Below are 25028 nucleotides of genomic sequence, written 5' to 3'. Positions count from 1 at the left end.
ATTCTTGACTAAAACCCAGAAATTCATTTGCAGAGACACTTGCAGTATAAAGAAAGTGGGGGAACAGGGAACTGCAGAACTTAACAGGAAAAGGGACACAGTATTTGGTATGTTATCTGAGAACATTGCTTTGGCATTAAAATCAATTCCATTCAGTCAGTTTGAATGGCTAATGTTTTACTAAGAAGAAAGCTACCATTTTCAGACAAGAATCTCAATAATTTCAATATGGCTAGGTCATTATGGTAAATTATAAATCTGGGTTTTTTTCTTCTTCTTTACAACATAAGCTAGCAGCTAATTATTGCACAGTTCGTACAATTTGGGACCTTATAATTGCATAATACTTTACAAACCAAAAGGTTTCCACCAGCTGGAAAGCTAATTCTCAAAACTGCTGCCATTCAGCAATGTACCCAATTCACAGTTCAGTTTAGAAAACTAGAGAAATGGATGAATCTGCCTATAGAGGATTCAACCATTGTTGTTTCCAAGTGGCATCATTACATGCAGGCACCAAAAGCAACCATGCGAAGTAACTAATGTGGAATTAGAGGCAATCAAATAGCTTCTAAAACAAGCAGATTAAATAATCCATCTAGTGGACTAAAATTACTATCCCAATTAAGCAATTTCACAACAGAACAGAACTATTGTCAACACTTGTGTCCAAAAATCCTTGCAAGCAGCTGAAGAATTTGCTAAAATGGTTGGCAAGTTGAAACACTTAATGAAATATGGTTGCATCCAATGGTTGGTGGAAGGCTCTTTGATCTACTGGAGGTTTCCATGAGGAGAAAATGGGAAGAGATTATTTTTGCTGATTCCCCCTTACATCTGCTGCTCTCTGCACCCCTCTAAGGTGGGGACCCCTTAGATTCGAACAGTGTGAGAGGTGTCACAGAGGGGTCTGCAGAAGAAAGGTGAAATTTCTAAAAACAGTCTCTTCTACCTTTCTACTCAAGGACGTTTCTACTGGATCAAATAGCCTTCTGCCAGTAGAGAGACACAACTGGATTTAACCTATTAACTTTAAACTTAGCTCATGGAAAACAAAGCAGTCAAAGCAGTCTTTGGCATCATCTCTTCAATTGGAGTCAACAAGAGTTTTAAAGCTCTTTAAAATATTCCCCCAAAATTCTAAAACATGTAATAAGGGAGCTCACAGAAACTGAAGGCTTCTTTAAACAGCACAAATGTTATGTTTCCTCTCTACAGTAAATATATTACAATACACACTAAACAATGTTGAATCCTCACAGGCTTTCCCGCATCCTCCATCAATGAAGGAAAGTCTTTATGTGAAGCAGAGAAATAAATGGATAGAAAATCTTTGTATGGCAGAACTCAAAGCACTCACTACAAAAGCTGTATTTGAGGCAAAGGTCTGTTGTATTACATCTTGCTTTAAAACCATATGAGACGAAAGTGAATGGAGGTCCTTTCTGTCATGTCTATATACAGATCAAGAAGTCAAAAGATGGAATACTTATGCCACAACTAAAACATTATGTTCATGGGTGGGCGGCACACCAGGTGATTATAATGGAAGAGAAGGAGCTGTACAACTACTGGGATCAGGAACAATGTAGGGATTTTTTGTCCAAAAAACCATAACATACAAAAACTATATGTTGATTTTCATGCTTTTTTTTTTTTAAAAAAAGTAGTTCCCTAGTTTGATTGGTCACAGGATGAAGTGCAAACTGCACAAACTATCAGTGATATATTCAGGCACTATTTGAATGAACTTAGCTTCTTCCCAGGTTCATTCAACCCCCACTCTAGGTTTGTAAGAATGGGACTTCTCAGGAATAATGGCCTACATGGGAGCAGGGAACTTGGAAGGCTAGGCTAATCAGTTGCAGCCGATTTGGGTGACCAGATACATAAACTCTTAGTTTCTTGAAGAACACTAGTCCTTAGTTTTGGGCAAGCCAGCTTATTGCTCCTATCCTGACTGTCCTGCTACCACCAACACTTGCTAATACCTTGTTTTTGGAATCCTGTCTACCCTCGAACCACTCTGCTGTGTTTGACTTCAAGACCCTGCTACTAGACCATGCCTCACTGTGCTTGATCTTAGCTTCTCAGCCCTGACTTGTAAGTAAAATTAACTATAGCTATTGTAAACAAGCAACTGTAGGAGGAACAGGAGACCAAAGCCAGAGGCCATGTGAGTCAGAGGCCATGATGTCTGAACTGGACCAATAGTTTAGGAGCATCAAAATCCACATAGAAACTAGCCTAGAATTAGTATCAGTTTAATGTCATTCACCAAAGGCTTTATGTACCAGTAAAATTAATCTACAATGAAGTCTATTTTTATACCTATTGTTCACACTAAAGGAACAATATTTTAAGATGAAATATTCCAGTAAATAATTATGATCTATGTTGCCTGGACAGAAAAAACTTTAAAATGAAGAACAGCTCTATGACAAAAATGACATTTTGGTTGAGAATAATAAACCATAAAGTACTGTATATTATGTTCAGAAAACCACACCATTAAAAAAAAAACTCTCCTCCAAATAAGCTGTTGGGAAAAGATCAGTGGGTCTCAGTATATGCCAGGAAGATAAGGGATATAGTAATTATGGCAACCTCTTCGGAGGTTTTACAGTGAAGCTAGGTGAGTTTTGGCAAGCAACATGCACTTTTACTGGAATCTGTGTTCGTTCATATCTAACGTTTTGGACAAACCTGAAAAGCGTGCAAACCCACAGAGGGTGAGCCAATAAAGTTGCAATATGAAACACTGCAAAAACGAAGGTTTCATATGACTGGCTATAGTTCTTCAACAATGCCTCTGAGGGCCAATTTAAACATTACAACTTTCATGTGAAGTCTGCTAGAAAGAATTCAACACTTATTTATTTTTTATCCTGACTTTCTTCCAAGCAGCACAGAATGGTCTACAGGACCACCACCCCATAAAAACCACTTACCCATTTAATTGGCCCGAACAAATATATTGTAGCCATGCCACTGGATGAGATTAAGAATGTTGGAGGAATCTGTTGAAAATGGACCATTGAGCTGACATGGATTCTTATATAAATGCTTTTCTAAACAAGTGGACATTATATGCAAATAGAGATGTAAATTGCTTTACTGTTTACATATTCAATCATATATAATTCCTGCTGTCCCATAAGGAGCTCCATTGCTTTTCTTTCTTCAGCAGTGTTGATTGAGAGTTGACTTTGTTTCTAGGGGCAACTTATAGGTGCTAAGGCTGCAATCCTAACCATATTTACTCCAATGTCCCATTGAATTCAATAGGGCTCACTCCCAGATAAGCAGAGTTATGATTGCATCTTTAATCTGCTTCCTACTGTGAAATATAAAATCTAGTGTAATGCAGAATTCATTACACTGGTCAACAACAAATTTGTTGTCTGCGTTTTTTCAGCTGATTTAGGACGAATCTGATGCGCTGAATCTAAAAATCACATTGGTTTTGCTCAATCAGGTCAAGTTTTTGAGTTATGGCCACATGTCATTTTTTAATATTTTGTTCACATGTACGCTTGTGTGGAGCATTTTAGAAGAAGTTGGTGGGGGTAAAATGCCATGTCGAATAATTGTTTTGATTGGAAATGATTATTTTAATGACAAGAAGTATTCAGGTTCGATAGTTCTGGGTGATTATGTCAAAAAGGGATCAGTTTGAAGTCATAAAACCTCGAAATCTTCCATAAATTGGTGTGGCAAAGCATACAGTTGGGGGATCAAAACCCCTGGCTCACTCGAGTACACTGAAGGAGAACTATGAAGCGGTGAAGTATGTGCTGGAGAAAATTGGTTATGATCAGCATAAGTGGTTTATTTGTGTTGACCTGAAGATGGTGAACTTTTTGTTGGGACAACAGTCTGGCTTCACCAAGTACCCATGTTTTCTGTGCATGTGGGATAGTAGGGATCGTGCTCAGCATTACACGAAGAAGGACTGGCCTGTGCGGGAGGAATTGGTGCCTTGCAGAAAAAGGAACGTCATCAACGACCCTCTGGTGGACTGGACAGAGACAGAATACTCTTCCCACTGCTGCACATCAAGCTCGGCTTAATCAAGCAGTTCACCAAGGCTCTGGACAAGGATGGTGACTGCTTCACTTACTTGTGCCAGGCTTTTCCAGGATTGACCATGGAGAAGTTGAAAGCTGGCATCTTTGACGGTCCTCAGATCCGTCAGCTCATCAGAGATCCAGAGTTCGGAAACTCAATGAACGAAGTGGAACTGGAAGCGTGGAAGGCATTTGTTCCGGTAGTGAAGAACTTTCTTGGCAACAATATGGCCAGAAACTACGCAGAACTTGTCAACAACATGCTGACTGCTTTCAGAAACCTGGGCTGCAACATGAGCGTCAAGATGTACTACCTATTTTCACATATGGACTGGTTTCCTGAGAACCTGGGTTCAATGAGTCACAATCAGGGGGAGAGATTCCATCAGGACATGAAAGAGATGGAGACCAGGTATCAGGGTCGCTGGGATGCAGTCATGATGGATGACTACTGTTGGACTCTGAAGAGAGACCTCCCTGCCACTGAGCATTCCCAGAGTTCCAAGAAACGGAAGTTCAAGCCCTGAAGTTTGAAAAATGGTGAAGCAACATGCAATTTACATGTACTTACCTTTATCAATGGCCACCATTCAGTTTACAGTAATCGATGTTTCGATCAGATAATCAATATATGTTGTTGGAAAAACATTTTTTTCTCTTAAAAACATATTTAGGATGATATGTGTTGACAAAAAGCAGCTGATAATGCCACAAAAATGTAACTGATTTTGTCACAAGATCTGTTTTTTTTTCAAATCAACATAGCACAAAAACCTGACCTGATGGAGCGAAACGGATGCCATTTCCTGATTCAGCAGTGCAAAAATACCCTAAATCAGTTGTAGAAATCTAGACAACATTCAAAAAGTAAAAAATTGTTGCCCAGTGTTATTGCTCCTTTCACATTGGTACCTTTTGATTTCGTCCATGCTCCTCAATTTAAAGTCTGAGGAGCATATTTAACTAAGTGTGAGTGGAACAACCTCTGCTTGTGCAATGGGACTTCTTTGTTAGAGCCTACACTCCTACTCGAGTGTAGGCTGAACTCCTGACATTCCTCACCCCCGTTCCCCTGTCCTGTATAGGCTTAACTATGCACATAGGCTTAACTGTCACCAAGTATAATAATAAAAACTACAGAAGTTGTGCTAGGGGTTGCACAACATATTTCACAAGTACAAGACGTCAATTGAATTTGGCTGTTGTGGTAAACTAGGGCCTCCTGGCAGCAGAATGGCTGTTGCACAAGCTGGCTGTAACAATTGGATATCAGCTACTGTCTTCTAGCACTCAGCTGAAATTGTCTGCATTATTCAAAAAGCTGGCCACAACTTGAAAATCTTTAGTCTGCAGCATATCCTGGAAATGTCACAACAGGCAACTTTAACTTGCAAATTGTTTGACAGTTGTGACTGACACTTTCAAACTGACTAACTTCACACATCTCTAAATTAACTTTACCAATGAATGAAGTTTATTTTTTTAAAAAATGATTTATTATGTATTAAATTTGTTAGTAACTTTATCTTGCCCAAGGCAACCCAAAGTTTATGATCCACAAGTATGATCTTTTTGCATTCTGTCAAGACTTTTGAGAAATCAATTCCTGGTCTACTTAACATGGACTGAGCTACAGACATGCACACCAACATTACTATATTTATTCTGTGAACTGAGTTACTTCGCCTCACTTACATTACAAGCATTAACTACAGATAGCTGCTCACTTTGGACCAGGGGTGCCAGCTTGAATAAAATATTGGGGGTGGGGCAGGTAAGCCCTACCCCACATAATCATTTACAAGATGTGGCACACATGCATCATTTGAATGGCAGTGCCCATCAACCTTTTTGGGGGGTAGTCCCCTCAAATATTTTACTAGGGGGCAGGGTTGAAGGGACCTTGGTTCCAAAGAACTGGCTCCTATGCTTTGGACAAACCGGTAGCTACTCAAAATAAGTTGGCACCACCACAACCCATATAAGAAGGATGAACTTATGTATGATGCAGAAGTACATGAATAGTCACAGAAGCAGTACACCTTTTCAGAATTAAGGGGTGATTGCCAATGAACTAAGAGTAAACTGAACCATCTGGGCTAGTCAAAAGAGACAACCTCCTTCAATAGACACTTCCTCTTTCAGTTTGCTATCGTTTTATAGCCACATGGATATAAGCCAGGCATATCTCTTAAGTGCCTTAGTAGTGGCTATTACTCTACAAGAAAAATCTGCTACATTTTGGAAGTTTCAGCTGTACTATTGCCAATTACTGATGTTCAGATATTAAGATCTGAGCTAACGAACATGTTTCACCCACAAGCTCTTGAATGCAAGCAGGCTTCTTGTCGGCTAAAAATAAAAACACCAGCTAGCTGCCAGCTAGCTAGCTTCCCCTCACAAATGAATGAGCATACTTTAGGATCAAATATATCAAGGCAACATTTCTTTGAACTGAGTGGTGCTGACCCGTGGCTAGAATAATAGCAGGAGTGAGAAGTGCTGGGAGGTGCAGATGAAGATTTGCATAATCTGTTCTTCTATGATCCTAACAACTGTGGGACAGTTCATCACAAAAATTATGAGTTTCTACTTTTCCACTCACCCTGCCCTAAAAGATATGGCCTTTATTTTAAATAAAATAATTCTGAAAACCTGATGACATGTGAATGTTGTTGGTGACTGCAAAGGTCTATAAAAACTGACCAGAAAACTACATGACGTCTTCTATATATTAGCCCAATGTTAAATTTTATTGTACAACAATGTTTTATAAAAATCCTTCTGGAGGAAGAACTGTATTGGAATTAAATATTCACATGGATGTTTGATTCTGATATTATTTGTTGTGGCTTATGTTGTTGTTGTTGTTAACTTTGCTGTCTGGACTTTGACCACAATAAAGACTGATTGATATTATATTCTTTTTTCTGACAGGGTTCCCTGAAAAAGTGTCCTCTAGTGGGTCCTGTCCTAAATCAGCAGGATCATAGGATTTTATCCACTGATTGTGGTGGGCAGCAGCAGCAGAACTGCTGTGATATTTGCTGAGCAGTTACTAGGTGCCTGCCACTGCAGCTTTACTCCAGGACATTGTGGGTATTTAAAATAATGGGCAGCACGAACACCCAGTTGTCAAGTACAATGTAGGTGGGGCAGGAATGGAATCAATGCTGGGTCTCCTGGATCTTGGAAGGTGCCCAAGAAAGTTAATGCTGGCTCTGTCTGGAACCACCCCTTCATCTTAATTCCTAGAAAATAATTCCAAAAAGTTGTAGAGGTAGAACGTGGGAGTTTGTCCTCCACCCTGCCCCCAATGTCCACATGGGAGAGGGGTATTTCCAGGGGAATAGAGTTTCATGTAAGGCAGGCACTCAGAACTGAGTTCACTTTCCAAGGAAGACTCTGAGATGAAGATTAATCCATGTGATATTTTGAAACAGGCTTAAACCAACTTCTTACAAGCAACAGAAAGCACATTTGTGACCGGAGGTACATATTAGGTGCTGTTTTGTGCAGGCTGTGAACTTATGAATTCTTGCTATCTGTTTAGAATAAAAATGGGGGGTAGACGCTTGTATTTCAATTATGTTCAGCTAGTATTTTTAAAATTAAGAATATTTCTCATAATAACTCTTTTTCAAGACATCCACAAAGGAATAATAAAGATAAAAGGAGTGTGTGTGTGTAGTCTTTTTATAAAAATATAAAAAGAAAAACACATAAATTTCTGCAGGATTAGAAATGTTCTATAGCATTTATTAAAGACTGATTAAGAGCTGGTTATTTTATGTGTTATCTGTTTTACCTTGTGGCCCATACTGGTTCATCTGAGTTCCATAAGTACCACTTGAATTGCTCTGTGGAAAGCTACCAATTCCAGAATGTATTTGGCCTCCGGGTGAAGGATGGGGTGACATAGATGGTCCAGTTTGCTGAGGCGTGTACTGAGACAATTGAGGGTTTCTCTGAATGCCTGCCAGGAAACCTAAAAGAGAAATAAACACAACACAGGAACAAATTAAATACTTCCACATGGAAAACTCAAAACATTTCTTTACCAACCCCCCCCCCCCCGAACATTAAAACTTTGGTTTGAGATAGCCTTCACCAACCTAGTGCCCTCCATCCAGATGTTTGGACTAAAACTCCCATCCCTTGCTGGCTTGGGTTGAGGGGAGTTGTAGCTCAAAACATCTCAAGGACACCAGCTTAGGGAAGATTGTTTTAAGGCAATGGTTATTTGTATCACATATCATTATATATGGAGAGCTGATGCACGAAAGCCACGGCAGAATTCCAAATCATAGATAACACATGACATTACTTAAGGGCATCATTTGTGAACACAATACTAATTATGCGGTTTGGAATTTACTCCACATGTAAAAGCTGTGCAAAATTCAATAGTAAGATAATGGATTAATATTAAAATAAAACAAGCTGAGAAAACAAGGAATTGGCAATTACCTTGAAGGCAGAACAATCAATGTTATATGGACTAAGTATTCTAGGCAGATTGACATTAAGACAGATTGCACAAGGGTACTTCTTGTAAGCTTTGTGAAAGTGGTGGAAGAAGCATTCAAATATCTTTGACGATTGCTGCTAATGGACATGGACACAGATTATGAATATTCAATCAAATACCAATACCTGTTTTACCTATCCTAGCCATTTTACTGCTCTCTAGACAGTCATCCCAAGAGTTTGGGGTTGTAGCAGCTGATCACAAAGGTCATATTTAAGACACCAACCAGCCTGCACCACTCAAGAGAACTAACAGTAAAGGTACGGTATTTTAGATGCAGCAATTTATTATTTTGTTTTGTGGAGGAGAACTAAGGCAAATATCTTGTGACCTTCAGTGAATCCAATCAATTTTTAAATAGTAGTTTGGGTGCTCATGTTTAATGGGTTCACCTTGATGCTGAGGAGAGTGCTTCTAGAGGAAGGGTTTATATAAGTGCCTGGCAGGAGCCCAGATGCAATTTGCAATCCTCAGGATGACTGCACTAGTCTGTTCTTTGCTACTCCAAGAAACTGAAAGAGGACTATTAGGATTAGCACAGGTGGCACAGTTTGACAGAACAACTGTTGCTCAAACCTGATTACCTGGTACCTCCCCACCACCACTCTGTCGCCTCTGACCTTATTTAGAACTGCAATACCAAGCCTGCCATGAGTAAAACTGTTCTTTAGACAAGTCTTAACAAACAGGAAACTAGTACTTTAAACATTAAGTGAAGGTATATAGCTTCTGTAGAAACAGAAGTGACAAGAGTCACTGGAAGTATAAGTCCAAAAGGAGAATTGTTCAAATGAAGGATGCGCTCAGACCAGAACTCATATTTTCTTCTCCAAGGATTGTGCCAATAAACGCTGAATTTGTACAACTTTCCCAGAGGGGAGGTGCAATTTCACTTTCCTAGCATTAATCTCTCTAGGGACTGAATATTACAAATGGGAGATAGAGATTTGGAAGGAAATGTAAAGGGAAGAAGAAACAGACAGGCTATGAAATCAGGAAAGAAATGGAATAAGCAAAAGGACAGAAGTTAGAAGAAATTACTGCCTCAATATACAAACATTTCCCCAATGCTACAATGTACTTGGACATAAATAAGTGGTCTGGCTGTCAAGTACAGTCACAGCCTCTAACAAATCTGACAATGTTTAGCAAACAGTATTCAGTGACAATTTGCTTTTTCTTACTGATCGTATCAACAGACTATGACTGTATTTCCAGGATGAGCAGAATCAAACACGAGGGTGATAAAGATATTCTAGTGAGTGCAGTGTTATTTGGTGTGTGGATACATGAATTATATTAAGAGTAATCTGTTCAAATCAGAACAACGTGAAGACTGAGATGATATTGGTAATAAGACACTTTTCACTCTAACAGTAATGAAATGACAAATGCAATGAGCTTTCATGCAAAGGATCTATTGGACTGATATGTAAGCTGAAAGCCAAGCTGATTGTTTAACTTGCTGTCAAAGAACAAAAAGTAAATTTAAATGTAAGAGGAGATGGATAGGCCGGTTGTAAGTAAGAGAGGTTCAAATTTTCAGTTTATCTTCTCGGGATACAAGGGGTGCAGGGAATGATATTTATAGTAGATAGAATGGACTGTTAACAAAACACCATCTTTAAACATTTGCATTACCAAAGCACTCATCTCAGCAGATGGGAAGAAGCATTACAAAATCAATTGGAACCAAATCAAAGAAGCAGTGGAAAGTGAAGGAAGGGCGCTCTCTTAACTACCCCTAATAACACATCATCTTCCACTTCACAAAATGTCAAATACTACATTTATAGGGGGCCCCCTATAAATGTCTATGGGAAGAAAACCAGCTAATGCAAACCTGACTTGTCACATTAATTTTTATAAACAATCCCACTACTTGCTGTTGTTTTATTTTGATGCTACAGCAGCTACAGAAACGAAGAGTGTTTTTGGTGAGCAGTTCCATTAGCTAATATAAACTCAAGCACTTCAGTGGCCACTACTGGGCGGTATGAAAGTAGTGAAGGTTCACTGGACTGCAATAACACACAATACCCTTTCTACTTGGCATTGCAACCGCTTATTTTCATGTTTGCACCTGCTGTTGTGTGCAGAATGATTGACATGTTTCTTCACACCAGTTCAACAAAAGATGTTTCTCTGTTGCTTGGGTGAAATAATAGTCACACAACCTGCCACCTTAGCAAATTTGTCTCCCACTATAAAGGCTGGTAATACCAATTCACTTCCTCTCCAAGGTGCCAAGTTTCTAGGGAATTGAGAAGTATACTTCATTTCTTATAAGATCCTACATGCTTAAATTCTGTATACTATGTTTAGTGTTTGTTTGCCAATTTCTTTTCACAAACTGAATTGCTTTGGTGAAGGCAGAAAATAATGACCTAGCTAAAGCTTTAACCCAGACTCCCTACTGTTCCACCAGCTGTGCTATTAAGCTAAGTGGCTGAATCGCTCTCCCAATTCTTTCTCTGATATGACAAAAACCTCAACTATGTAAGGCAGGCAATGATGTTTAAATATATCCCCTCCCCCTTCTTTACCCTCTTCCTGTCTAGTCTTGAAATTAATATCATCTATCATTGATAAATTGGAATCGGGGGAAGGATTAGACAGATCACCCAGATGGTAGCCTGGAAACCTTTCCTTATGCAAATCTTGCCCAATGCTGTCTGATAGACATTGTAACGTGATGCACAAAGGGCACAGACACAAAGACATGAGTGACATTTGTCAATACAATGAAAGCAGCAAAGAAATGACAGACCTGAAGCCATTAGCCTGCTATCTCATGTGCAATGGATTGCCATGCCATGTAAAGTGATCTAACAGGAACATCCTTTTGAATATCGAGCTGTTTCCCTTTCACTACTATTATCCAGCTATCTACTGAGCAGTCCCATTTTGCGGAATATGTATGTGCACACTGAAATGATCAGAGAAGGAAGCTCTACAACTCTCACAGAACCAAAGGAATACTATCCTCTGTCTTCTTGGATAATAAGTGTGTCCTGTGACGATGCATAACAGGACTGGAGACCACCTTCCCAATAAATGTTTTCCAGCATCAAAGCTGGACAGAAGAGACAGAATAGAAAACTTACTTTTTGGGAACTCAGGAAGCTGATTCATATCATTGACTCATCTAATTCAATATATTAACAGGCAGTGGCTGTCTAGGGGTTCAGACAGGAGCAGGGTCAATGGGGGCCTCATTTGGCTGGGGGCCTCAAATTCAAAGAGGAGCTCAAATTTAGACATTTATGCTGCTCAGGTGGTAGTCAGAAAAGAACTGAGCGGAAAGGCCCTTGCTTGGCCCCTTGAGGCACCCGCATACTTCAGTGGTTTTCCAACCCCCACTAAAAAAAATGTATTACAGCTTGCAATCCGTTGGTATTCTTTTAAAAAACACCTTGTTTTAGGCTTATATTCTATATGTTGACCTACAAATGAAATCCATTGCTGTAGATCCTCAATAAACAGTTCAATAGTTTTAAGAATGCTTTCCTAACAAAGATCATCCAAGGTATTACCTATTTAAGTTAAAATAGAGAAACCATGAATTTCACAGCTCATGAGGGAAACCTGTGCCAGGGACAAGACCAGATTCAGTAAACTTTATTGGAAGCCTGGTGATAGGAACATTCACTGTCACTTTGTTAAGCCCTTTACCAATGAATGGTTCTGACCTATTTCTGTACTAGCCTGGGGGCTGAGATTTCAGACACTAAAAAAAACGTGTAAAAATGTTTCTACTGAGGTGTCTTATTGTTAGCAATTGTATACAGGCAGAAATATAATCTAATCCTTTCCCCAGTCTCAGCAACAACAACAAAAAACCCAATTTAGCTAAAGTAAATAAAAATTCATCTTCAAGAATATAACTGTGTTTATCAAAGGGGGAAAAACCCCAGTAACCAGCTGCTAGACGATAATATTTGTCTAGAGACTTGATTTTAGGTTTTGATTCTGCTGACGTGATTATTCAGTTGTCTTCTGCCACAGAGCAATTTATGAGGGTGGCTCCTTCTCTCTGTAGGTAGACACTGCCGATTTCATGTCTTCTTGAAATAAGGCATAGCTGTTGTATATTTAGCATATGCCAAAACTAATCAACTCAGTCTAAACATGAAGTTGGCTGGGGAGGATAATATGCCTGATATTCAATCTGAAACTGACATCCATCAGGTGCTGGAATTGGCACTCAGATTCTCCAAGAATAGAGCTGGTTTGGCACTCTTACACCACTTTTAAAGGTTGCAGAACAAGGGAAGAAACTCCCAGCCCTTGATATGTACTCTGCAACTGGACCAAACATTATTTGGGCAATGCCCAAACCAGATACTATTCCCAGTAGGAAAAGAAGTACCACATCACTCCCAACTTTTCACAGGCTAGGAGCTGAAATAGGTTTAAACCAGTTCAAACATAAAGATACAACTGCTTTATGGGATTACTTTAATAAAGGCGACCTTCCACGTATCTTTTGGTATTGCAAATTCAGCACCTACAAAAATGAGCGCAGTTATATAAAACCCCAATCTCCAACTTGCTTCAATCAGTGTAACCCAGACTCAGGAAGGACACAAATATTTCCTTGAATTGAGCTGCATCATTCTGTACAAGGGATGAACAGCTGGGAAACAGAGCAGGGCCTCCTTTGTTGTTGCATCAATGCTGCATGTCATTTACCTCTAGAAAGCTGCTGTAAATTATCCCTGCATGTTAAAAAACAGGCATCCCTTTTGGTGAGCTAGGACTTCTTAACAGTAATGCATGCTTTCACTATAGGTTTATTTGCTACTGGAACAACATAGAACCTTCTTCCCAGCAGTCTAGTGCTACACCGTTCTGGTAATATATGTAGAAAGGAAAATGGTTCCAATTAAATGCCAGGAGAGGGACAACACTGCTGTGGGAAGCTTCAAATCACTCAGCAGACACTCACAGTTCTTCTCTATGGACTTTCCTGGAGCAGAATGGGATTGGACAAGCGGTAGTGGCTTCCATACTGCTCTAGGAATGCACTGATACCATTCAAGTGTTGAGTATTCACGAAGTACACACAGAAAGTATAAAATTGGCTTCGGTACCTTGTGGATGAACATGCTAACACTACCAGAAAGAGGCTTTATATATGTTTTCTCTCTCTCTCTCTCTCTCTCTCTCTGTGTGTGTGTGTGTGTCAGATGTGGAAAAACATTAATCTCTGACCATACTTTATTTGTCTGTTGTGAGCCATTCCACTTTTTTCTTTTAAACAAATGATCCAGTATTTTATTAGGTTTAACTTGTGTTTTTTTAAATGAATGCTATATTACTGTATTTCTTCTATTTGCTGCTTTGGGTGGCAGAAAAGGTGAGATAGATATACAAAATAAATGTATAAGAAAAATTATAAATAATAACAAGAACAGTGTTATTCTCTTTTTCTGTGGGTCAGATGCTAAATCCTAAAATGCAATAAAAATGGAGGAAGAACATCCTTTTAAGATTTAAAAACTATTCACAGTGCTTTTTGGTTGCAATTTGATTAGGATTTTTCTTTCTCTGTCTCTTCTTTAAAGATGGCAAATAGATGTCAGAGAAAAGATACTCTTTATCAAATGTCAGTATTAAGTCATAATTGTATCTGAATAGGAAATATGAAGGGAAATTCCCTAAGTGGTACGTATGACTTCTAAAGAGATAAATATGTTTTGTGTTTCATTAAATGAAAATAAATGGATGATGAAGTGACAGGATATAGATGATGGAAGTAAATAACATTAAAAGGAATAAGGAAAGCAAGAGCTTGTAGTTACATAAATTCAGTTTGCTGTTTAGTATGTGTGTGCAGGAAAGCACAAAGAGAACATCAAAATGCCTGATCACATCCCATCTGTTTCTGCTTCTTACTGGATAACAATCTCCACTGCCAAAAAGCCATTTAAATTTACTACATTGTAGCTACTGATAAATATCACTTCTGTGAAGATCTAATACTAAATAAGAACTTGATTTTGAGATAATGCTTACATGCAGCTGTGTCAAATAGATCAAGGTTTCGCTCAGCTCAACACCTGGATTCTATAAGGCTGCAATTTGTTACCCACTGTGATTCTTTGCAATACATTTTCCCCCCAGAACACACTACTTGTACCCCCCCTTTCTCCCCCTCCATTTAAAAACCAAGAAACAACGCAAGATGAAACACTATCACAAGATGCAACATGTAAATGACGGGAAGGAAAAAAAGACCCTAGAGGAGAAATGATGAAAAGCAGGATATTGGCAAAGGATGGCAAAGACAAGGGGTTTTCGGAAGCTCTCGTGATGGGTACCTTCCATGCAGATCTGACAGGCACAGAATGGTGCCATGAAACTGCCTCTAGCAATAGAATACATTTTCCAGCACATCACAGCAACTGCAATAGCATCAATTCTACTTTCAATCCATGTCCAAACAGAAAAAAAGTTCTCAATGGTCCTGTTTCAGCACATCTCAAGGACTAATTAAATCCTCATTACTTTCTTCTAATTATTCCAGAGCTCTGGGATTTTACTGAGTGAGTCTCTGATGGTATATCAGATGAAAAGGGTTAAATAACCTGTGTTGATTTTGAAACTCCAGACCTATTCCAGACCTTTAGCATATCATCAGCATTATCATGAATATTTAACTATACACTGCTGTGAAAATTATAATGGGAGAACAATTAAAAGTTTTTTTTAATTAATTCTGACCCATATACATTTGCCTTAATAAATAAAGGCTTTTTAAGCATCCCCTTCATGATAGTGTGTGCCAGAGTAACAGCATGAGACCATTTAATGCTTCCATTAGATTCTGTGTTTTTAGCAGTTCCCTATCTACTATTTTAATCTGAATATGATGAGCCAGGGTGTACTTATTTCAAACCAAAAAGAGCACTGAGGATGCCAAATGAGAATGTTTTAGCATATAGAGAAAATATATCGTACACTGCATTTTAATTAATTTTGTTGTAACTTAGGTGCTGCCTTGAATATATCCAGGTATAGCAAGGCACGATAAAGGATATACCAGAAGTACCGTATTGGCCCGAATATAAGCTGCATCTTTAAAAGTCAAAGGGGGGGGGGGGGGAGAAAAAAAGACAATACCCGAATATAAGCCGTTCCCTTAAAATTCTGCAGGCACTCACACCCATTCTGTTTTATTGTATTTCTGTTTCAGCAGCGATATTGTAAAAGCCAATTTTTGTAAGGTTGTGAATTTAAGCCACATTTTAACTTTTCACGGTTGGAATTTAGGAAAAAAGTGAGGCTTATATTCAGGCCAATACAGTAACTTGCTGGGTGGGGCTAGCTTCCCAGCATGGGGGCGGGTGTCATTGTTTACTAGGTGGAAGAGGGTGATGTGAAGGTTAGTATAAGCACACGGCAGGAGTGTCAGATTGGCTCCGCTGGTGCATCCCCACCATCTTGCCCCTCCCAGTAAGCAACAGCAACTCATGGTACCTACTGAAGTCAGAGATGACCCTGAGTGTCTACCTCTTTCTTGTAAGGCATGTCTCATATTTCCTGTTTGACCTGACCACCCAATGAGAAGGTAAGATGTGGCTCAGGCACCAACACTATCAAGCAGATGAACACAGAATAAAGCTCTAGAAATTGTTCCAATGTCGCACAAAGGGACAAGAAGAAGAAGAAGAGTTTGGATTTGATATCCTGCTTTATCACTACCTGAAGGAGTCTCAAAGTGGCTAACATTCTCCCCCCCCCCCAAACAAACACTCTGTGAGGTGAGTGGGGCTGAGAGACTTCAGAGAAGTGTAACTGGCCCAAGGTCACCCAGCAGCTGCATGTGGAGGAGCGGAGACACGAACCCAGTTCACCAGATTACGAGTCTACTGCTCTTAACCACTACACCACACTGGGAGATAAGAAGCATGACTATCCTACCTATACTTTGCTCCCTGAACTTCTGTAAAAGCCATCAATCTATCACTCTTACTGCCAGCAAAGAAAAACTTGAAGGGACCAGAATGTCCAAATCTCCAAAAAAAAATAAAAAATCTGAACTATATTATATGCATGCATTTGTGCCACACACATGCAAACTGCACAAAGGAAAAATCTATTTGTTTGAAAGTTCTATTCTATTATAGGAGATATATATACACCCTTAGGCTTGAAAAGATGAAAAATCCCAACTGGGTGCTGAACCACCATTGAAAACAAGGTAAAAGAAATGCACACACTTTCAGAATGATATTATGTGTAAACTTAATAATTTGTTTGTGTGGCTTTCATTTAAGAACGGCGAAACTTAGATCTTACATAGCCAAGCAAATTCCACATAAAGTCTGACTAACGATATATTGAGGAGCAATAAACATATTAGTGGTCTTTTGTTCATACATTCATTCATTTCTCTGAAGGAGAAAAATGTTTCACAAAGTGCTAGAAGGAACAAAAACACTCTGAAAGTGGAGGGTCACTTGGTGTTTTTAGCTGGAAACGTTTATATCAGTAAGCTGAGTGTTTAAATTACTGTAACAGATGCCTGTGGATCAGGTGTCTTTGGCAGGAACGATTTTCTGCTTGGGTTTTTATCAGTAAATGACAAGCACCTTCCCTTTGAGCCCTTGTGCTCTCCCCTCCCCTCTCTAACTTCAGTAGAAAAGCAGTTCAAGCAAGCAAAAGAATCAACTAATGTAACACCCTTTTTAAAAGGTGAAGTTTTCCATTTCAAAGAAGTCTCTAATCAATGACAGGGCACAAAAGGGAATGCACGCATGTTTATCCGCGCACTGTTCAGACCTTACAGAAGCTTTGGGGAAACATGTTCTGCAAAATCAATATGGCCTCACTGGTTACAAATTTTGTATCTGCTGCATGAAACAAATGTACATTTTAAACAAGCTAGGTCACAAAGATTAGCCGTAGCATGACAGGAGCTTCAATAAATACTCTAAATAAAAAGCCAGGTCTGTTGAAGGCAAACATCAGAAGATTTTTTTAGAAACAAAATGGCACCGAGACTAGTGCCAGCAGAGCAATTTGAAGATTAGATTCTAAATTCTCAAACTGCAGGTTACAATAAATTATTCATTTTTTTAAAAAACGGACCATTTTTATTTGGCCTCGTGATTCAGAGTTGGATGCCTCTCTTTACCACACTTCATCAGATTCCACGTCAGGCACTGAAGACACTGATGTTTGGCTCCAATCAATGACTCAGCTGGAAGCATTCCCAAGGGTGGAGAAATGGACAGCAGAAAGAGATTCAAGTCCTAGGACTTGGAACTCATCAACAGCATGGGATCCACCACTCAGCACAAAACACTCCGCTGCATTAAGCACTGCAGCTCTGTCACAAGTCAGGGTGGCCAATGCCCCAGCTGAACTGAAAGCTAATTGACTGGAAGTGGACCTCATGCACAGCATGTAGGATGTGATAAGGAATGCTTGCAACTTTAGTTCATGGGAAGTACCAGATGAGTCAACTCCTGGTGAAATTCTTAAACCACACATCCTTTAGAACAGAGTTGCTGCAACAGAGTCACTGGGACATATCGAGCAAGTCAGATTCCAAGGATGGAATGAGGAATGGATAGTCCACGTATTATGGGCCTCTTGTCTGATGGGACGGAGCCACAGCAATTAGCCTCCTGTCGGTGATGTAACTGCCACTTACTGGGAAGGGCAGGGTGGTGGTGAGACCAGGGTTCTGCAGATGTGCTGTTGGAGCTAATAGGTGCATCTGCATAGTCCCAACCTCATTGCTGCATTGAGATGAACGGCTCCTCCCACACACTATAAACCACCACAGTACAATGGGAAAACGCCAAGAAACTCATGCCGCTATTATTTGTGGATAAAGAGAAAGCTTTACTATGTCTCCAAGACATAAAACAATTCTGGAACCAGTTGACAGTGCGCCCTCAACGCATGTTGAATGCCTCTCCTAAATATCTTATGGTGGAAATGACTCCAGTTAGTACTAGAGGGGATATTCCATCTAGTGCTGTTGGGGCTATCTCCAGATTTGAGAGGGCCTTGGGCAAAGTGTCCTCTGGTGAGCTCCCTCCTGTCAGTGAGTCCTGGCACACTTACCTGATGATAGTGGCAGCATTCCAAGCAGCACTGGGCAGCTATGCCTAGCAACCCTTTCAATTTCCTCTGGTGCTTTGTGAGTGACACAAGGTTGGGGGCACTAAATAAAATTAAAAGGATGGCTAGATCCAGCCACCTGGCACTCCTAGGAGTGCAGGGTCAGATAAAATGGAAGCTCAATAGATGCTGGGTCTATGGCCAAGTTGCTGATCAACGGCTTTCAGAATATCTTGCAGAATATACAAAAGGAAGTTTCCAGCAAGAAAAGAAAATGCGTAACGTGCTGTGATGATGGTTCACCCACTCTACTGGAATCCTGCTTAATAGATACACTGAAGCCTGTAACTCCCTAGTACTTGTCGTGTTAAGTGCCTGTAAATCTTTTCCCCCTACCCCTCCAACATTACACTACTCTCTAGCTATCAAGCAGGTGTGCTGGGAAGGTGCACATCTTCCTGTGAGCATTTCCAAAGTCGGCCCACAGCAATGCATGCCCTTCATTTATGGCTTACTCTGAGGAGCCTGGAAGGGAAGGGGAAAGCTCACATAGCTTCTCACCTCTCTAATGCCTTAATAGCTGCTAATGCTGATATATAGACTAGCAGTGCGCTCTTACACATCAAGTCATGAAATCTCAGTTCTTCCTGTGGGTTTAAAAACTCTACTTTAAAGAGCAGCACTACAAGCACATTCAGGCCATGATACTTTTTGAGACAAGAGGATTGGGAATGTGGCCATTTCCAGCCTGCTGACCTCAATCCTGCTTCTATAGGAAGATATATGTTATGGCCTACACCCCAAAGCACAGGAATTCATCAACATTTTAATAACTGTGGGAAAATTGTTGACTGTAAAGCAGCTAGCATTTCTATCCTACAGAGACCAAATGCTATGTCAGATATTTATAAATAATGTTTCCTGTAACCAGATTTTTAAAGACCATTAAGAATCTAGCAAGATCTTCTGATAAAGAATGTTTTTGGAACATTAAGCTCTTTGTTTTTAACCAAGTTCTTGTAGATACTCCTTTTTTATTTACTTCTCCCTCAGGAAATAAGTTTCTTACAGTATTTTGCTGAGAGACAATTACAAGTGGAATTTCCTTGCTGCAAGAAACAGGGGACATAGGAAAATATTTTGCCCCTTTCAGGCTTTTATGCTCTGTGGCTATTTCATCCTCCAGCACAAACCTCGATCTTGTGGCATTGGAGACTGACTCAAGGCAGGATGGGAGCTGGATTCCGATTGGCTACCTGGAGTCTGGGATGGCATCTGGCTACCTGCAACACAAATGGGGAAGGGAAATAAATAATTAGTTCTTAGTGAAGTAACATATGCAAATAAAACCTATTCCTACAGAACAATCCTATGCACTTTCCCTCAGACGTAAGTCCCATTGTATCCAGCGGGGCATACTCCTAGAAAGTGTGAACACCAGCGCACTGCAAATGACTAAAAATGTGGTGTGAACATCAGAGATACTGCAACAGGTTTATTTCACAATGTTTTCTGTTTTCGTAACCCAAGGAGAAAGCATGCATAAACATATTTAACATCAGGCATGCCGAATTGTTCAATTTCGTACCGAGCCTGTTCCCATCCTTACTGACATGATCCAATTTATAGCTGGAAATCTCCTGACATATATTTCTATGAGGGCGTTCTAACAAAATCCAAGTCTGCTGAACAGTGGGACTCATCCTGTTGAGCGTGGACTGGCTGCCAGCCAGGAACACATGGACAGCTGCCAACAACAGTAACTAAAGATAAATTCCATTTATGCTTTTTGGGAAGAAGAATATTGTAAAGAATCTGAGGTTTTAATGATATCTTGGTGTCTTCTAAGTGTAACACAGCAATAAAACTGGTATGTCTGTAAAGCCTGTGTTGTGCACTTTGTTATTCAAACAAGAGCTTAATTCATAATTTGCACCTGGTAAAAATACAGAGCTAACATATAAATTGGCATGGGAAGGAATCCAAGTTAATGTTTAACAAAAGAGAAAGAGAGGGAGACTCACAAATGGCATCACACACAGTGCAGCAGAATGCCATCTTGACCCAGAGACTTGCATAGTTCTGGGCAATGGTGCAAACAGAATTGCTTGCATCACCTCTGTGAGGATCAAACTACACTAAATGTATATTGGAATCCCATGATAAGGATTCTCCTTCTCTTTATTCCCACTATTAACAGCTGCAGGGAGGATGTCGGGATCCTGAATAGTATGAGGGGGAGGAGTTTTTTTTGGCAGCGGGGGACTATTGTTGACTTTTTCATAACCAATAATACAGAAAACATGAAACAGAATTACCAGGTTAAAACTTCTATTTGGCAAAGATTCGGCCTAACCTGCCTCACAGGGCTGCTGTGAGGATAAAAAGAGGGGTGACCAAACATCCACCTTGAGCTCATGGGAGAAAAGGAAGGATATTCCTATGATAAATGAATAGCTGTGATGTGAATTGTGAAAAAGATTTCTAGCTCTGCTGCCAGTCAGTCGCACTCACAGCCAGGAGTGTCAACTTGAATAAAATATGGTGGGGCAGGTAAGCCCGACCCCACGTAATTAATCACAAGATGAAGCATGTACAGAACATTTGAATAGCAATGTCCATCAGCTTGGGGGGGGGCGGCTCCCTCAAATATTTTATTGGGAGGGGCAAAGGGACCTCGGCCCCAGGACTTGGCTCCTATGCTCACCATATGACTTGTTACATAATTCCAGTAACATTGTGTTGACAATGCCAGTTGCAACAAGCCAAAAAGTCATTAAGATGATGTCCAACTCAGCTCCATTTCTTCTCCAGCTCCGTGTGTCTGCTCTGCTACAAAATTCTCATAGAGTTTAATATCTAGCACTTTCTTCTCCCCGAAAAATCTTGTACAAATAGTACTGATAGCAGAAATGAACTGTCAGCAATAACTTAGCCTTTTACAGCATATTATATTTCCAAAGCTTCCAAAGTCTTATGTTAACAGTAGCCTCACAAGTAGGAAGTTTGCAGTTGCCCTTGTTTACTTATCATGTGCTGACCTAGTAAATGTGCATTTTTAGCAATGCAGTTCATGACAGCTATAAGCAAAGGCTAATATGGGTATACATTGTAACACACAGTGCACTTTTCAAGGGTTTTCTGCAACTGGGTCGAGAAATTCATGTTTTAAAAACGAACTTTAAAAACAGAGGTGCTCATGAGTAACAAAGGGCCGTGTTATTTTAATAAAATAGGTACTCGGGGCTAGTTCATTACATAGGTGAAATGAGACAATGGTCTCAGGTGCAAGTGGGTGTGTAGGGGGGCAAGGCCAAACTCCCCCCTCCTCCCACTTCATTACGGTGCAGTTAGTGAGGCAAGGCTCTCTGTCACCACTTTCTCTGCCGTACTTCACCTTACTCTGAGAACGGGTCAAAGGGTCCTCTTCAGATCTCTTCATTTGGGGTGAGGTGGACAGCAGAATCACTGTGCTACTGCCATGGTTCACAGGTGGTGGCTATAATGACTTTTTAAGCTTTTTAAAAAATTGAGTTGGCTTTCTGGCTCCAGGCATTTTCCTGGAAAATGTCTAGGTTTGAAAAGCATTTCTAGAATGCTGGGCTCTGATGAGAGATCCCCTTGGCCCCTTCTCAGAATAGGGTAATGCAGGGAGGAGGAAATGGCGGAGAAGCCACCAGCACTATTGCCACCAGCACAAACTGGGAGGAGGAGGATGGCAGCAGCTCTGTGGCTACCCTAAAAAGGAGAATGGGGGAAGAGCAGTGGTGGCATGAAGCATAGAGTACGGGAAGCACAATTCCTTGTGCTGCGCCTGTATATACTGATAGTGATCAGGTTTTCTCTGGCTTAAAAATTTATTCATTTCAAAAGTGGTAGTCAGCCAAAAACTGATAAACACTGAAAAATGCCGAGAGAGACTTGAATCTAATCACCAACACCAGCATAAACGCCTGCTTTTAAAACTTGAAATATGAAGTATCCTCTGAATCTTTTAAGGGGTTTATTGTTTGGACTGGTGTTTTGTTTTTTTTAAGGCTGGAAGAAAATGGTCCTGGATATAGTATTAGTTTCATTTACTTGTGACCAAGGAGAATTTCCTATTATTATTAATTGTATTTCCATACTGAAAGAACTACGTACTTCCCAGCGTGTATTTTTAATATTTTAGCTTCAAAATGTTTTAACCCACACTGAGCCCACAACACTAAGAGGGTAGAAATCCAAACAAATAAGCAAAGGACATAATTTTTCATGAATAAAAAGAATGGATAAGCTAGTTTAGGTTCTTATTCCAAAGACCTTTGTACAGTCCACATGCACAAATCACACTATATTTACTATGAGAAAATGAACACACAAATCATATGTGTCTAATTTTCCTTTTGTGGCTACTAATAGTCTATTTTCAAACTCATTAGACATGGTGCACAGAGTTTCTCCTTCAGCAATGCTGTATTTTAAAAAAATCACACACACAAAGCCCTTCTCTGTGACAAGCAACGGAACACACAGCATAGGAACACCTCTCTTTTTGTTATATTGTAGTGACTGCCTTATGCCAAGCAATCAAGTTGCCACAGGAGGAAGGAGAGTAAATCCCGAGGCTTTCATTCACTGCTAATTTGAGAAATGGCTGGTCTGGTTACCAAGAACAGCTGGTACCACCTCAGGTTAGGCAACAAATATATACTGTATTATCAATATAGGTGTTTATTAGCTATGTTAGCGAATATGGTATAAATGGTAGACACATCAAATTAAACCAAAGTATTTTCAAAGACAAACACACATTTCTCGCTTTGCAATCGCTTTTCAACAACTGGAAGCACATAAAATACATGATTTGTTTAAGCTATTAAAATGCTCCCTTCTCTGCATAGTTGATCAAAGCGAAACCCATGTTAACTTTTATGCAAGAGTATTCTGTCTGTCGAAGCCAGAGCATGATGATGTGTCTTTCTTCAAAGCTACACTGAACTGTCATTGTTGAGTTCTGGGGCAAACTGTAAATCTCGGCAAAGAACTATATGTTTCTCCTGCTCCATCCGTTGCATCATTTTAAAGTAATTAGCCAACTGTTTCCACAGCTGACTTTGGAGGAAAGATGCTAGAGTGATATGCAGTATAAAGAAATATACACCATAATTGTACAATTGCTTAAAGTACTTACTGGCAATTTGGGGATAAATTATACTCTGAAAATGCAAGTATTATTTATTATTTATTAAATTAGTATACTGTCCTTCCATCCGTGGATCTCAGGGCACTTCACAATATAAAAATACAAGATAAAATAAATTTCTATAATGTTATGTGGAACATCTCGCCTAATGAGGTATTTCAGGTTTTCTCACTATATGATTTGCTGTGCCTGGTAAGTTACGGCTTTTCAAAAAAAGGTCATTATTTTTTCTTTCTGGTGCTTAGCTATGTTGAAATTATTGCTGTAGTTTTGGGTAGTTTTATGATGGGGTTTAACTCAGGGATTGCTACATTGAGTTCCACAGAAAGCAGGTGAGATATAAGTTTTCAAAACAGAACAAAAAAATTCAGCAATTAACAAAACTTGTCGAAAATTATCGTTGTGTCACCAAGACACCAAGACTTGCACATGTACACTGGGGAGTTACTGTCTAGACTGGAAAGCTTCCTATGCATATCCTCCTTTCCTGAGAACAAAAATGGTCCCAGGTTCAGTTCCTGGAACCTCTATGTAAAGCAGGGAAAGACTCTTGCCTTAAACCCTGAAGGGCTGCTGCCAGTCAGTGTAGAGAATACTGAGTTAGATGAACTGTTGGTCTGATTTGGCACAAAGCATCCTCCCGAGTCCTTATGAACACTCTTGAAAGCTGCCCATAGGTTTTAAGCATTGTGGGGAGGCAATGTAAGGGAAGCAGCGGCTGTGCACAGAAAGAGGAGCGCTCCGGATAGGTAACAATATGTAGCATTTGCATTTTTAATTTGAGTAAAAGAGGTCAAAGAAAGTGAAAACTCGCCATATATCCTGAATTGTATGCAAGGTGCAGAAACCATGCACTATATTGCGCTACACAGAATCACCTGTGGGTAGCAATAAATATTACATTTACTTCTAAAGGAATAGGGAGAAAGATGATTTGCCTTTTTATTTGGTTTTTATGTGGTATCACACAGCCTTTCCATAGCATAAATGTATAAGCAAGTGCCTAGGTGACAAATTGCAATGGTGAAGTATCGAGGACAGTTTCAACCAGCAAACACATATTCATCATCATTATTACTATCGTTATACATAAGAGGAAAGCTGCTGGCAGTGTTTATAGACCAATGCAATAAAAGAGAACTTTTCACAATACTAATAT

At 39.7% G+C, this 25028-nt stretch overlaps 1 protein-coding gene across 14 annotated transcripts in view; it reads right to left on the bottom strand.

Moving 5' to 3' along the window:
- Positions 1-25028, bottom strand: part of ARID1B (AT-rich interaction domain 1B) — a 347348-nt gene that overhangs the window by 72803 nt on the left and 249517 nt on the right. For all 14 annotated transcript variants that reach the window (XM_080998325.1, XM_080998335.1, XM_080998331.1 and 11 more), the window contains 2 exons: positions 19878-19967; positions 7879-8058 (listed from right to left, as the gene is read on the bottom strand). In XM_080998325.1, coding sequence (XP_080854451.1) covers positions 7879-8058; positions 19878-19967 — 270 coding nt within the window. The remainder of the gene's footprint in view (positions 1-7878; positions 8059-19877; positions 19968-25028) is intronic.

Source organism: Podarcis pityusensis (assembly GCF_964106645.2).
Source record: "Podarcis pityusensis genome assembly, chromosome: 3".
In the NCBI taxonomy this organism is placed as follows: Eukaryota; Metazoa; Chordata; class Lepidosauria; order Squamata; family Lacertidae; genus Podarcis; species Podarcis pityusensis.
Note: the sequence above shows the minus strand (reverse complement) of the source record. Positions and strands in the feature narration are given on the sequence as shown.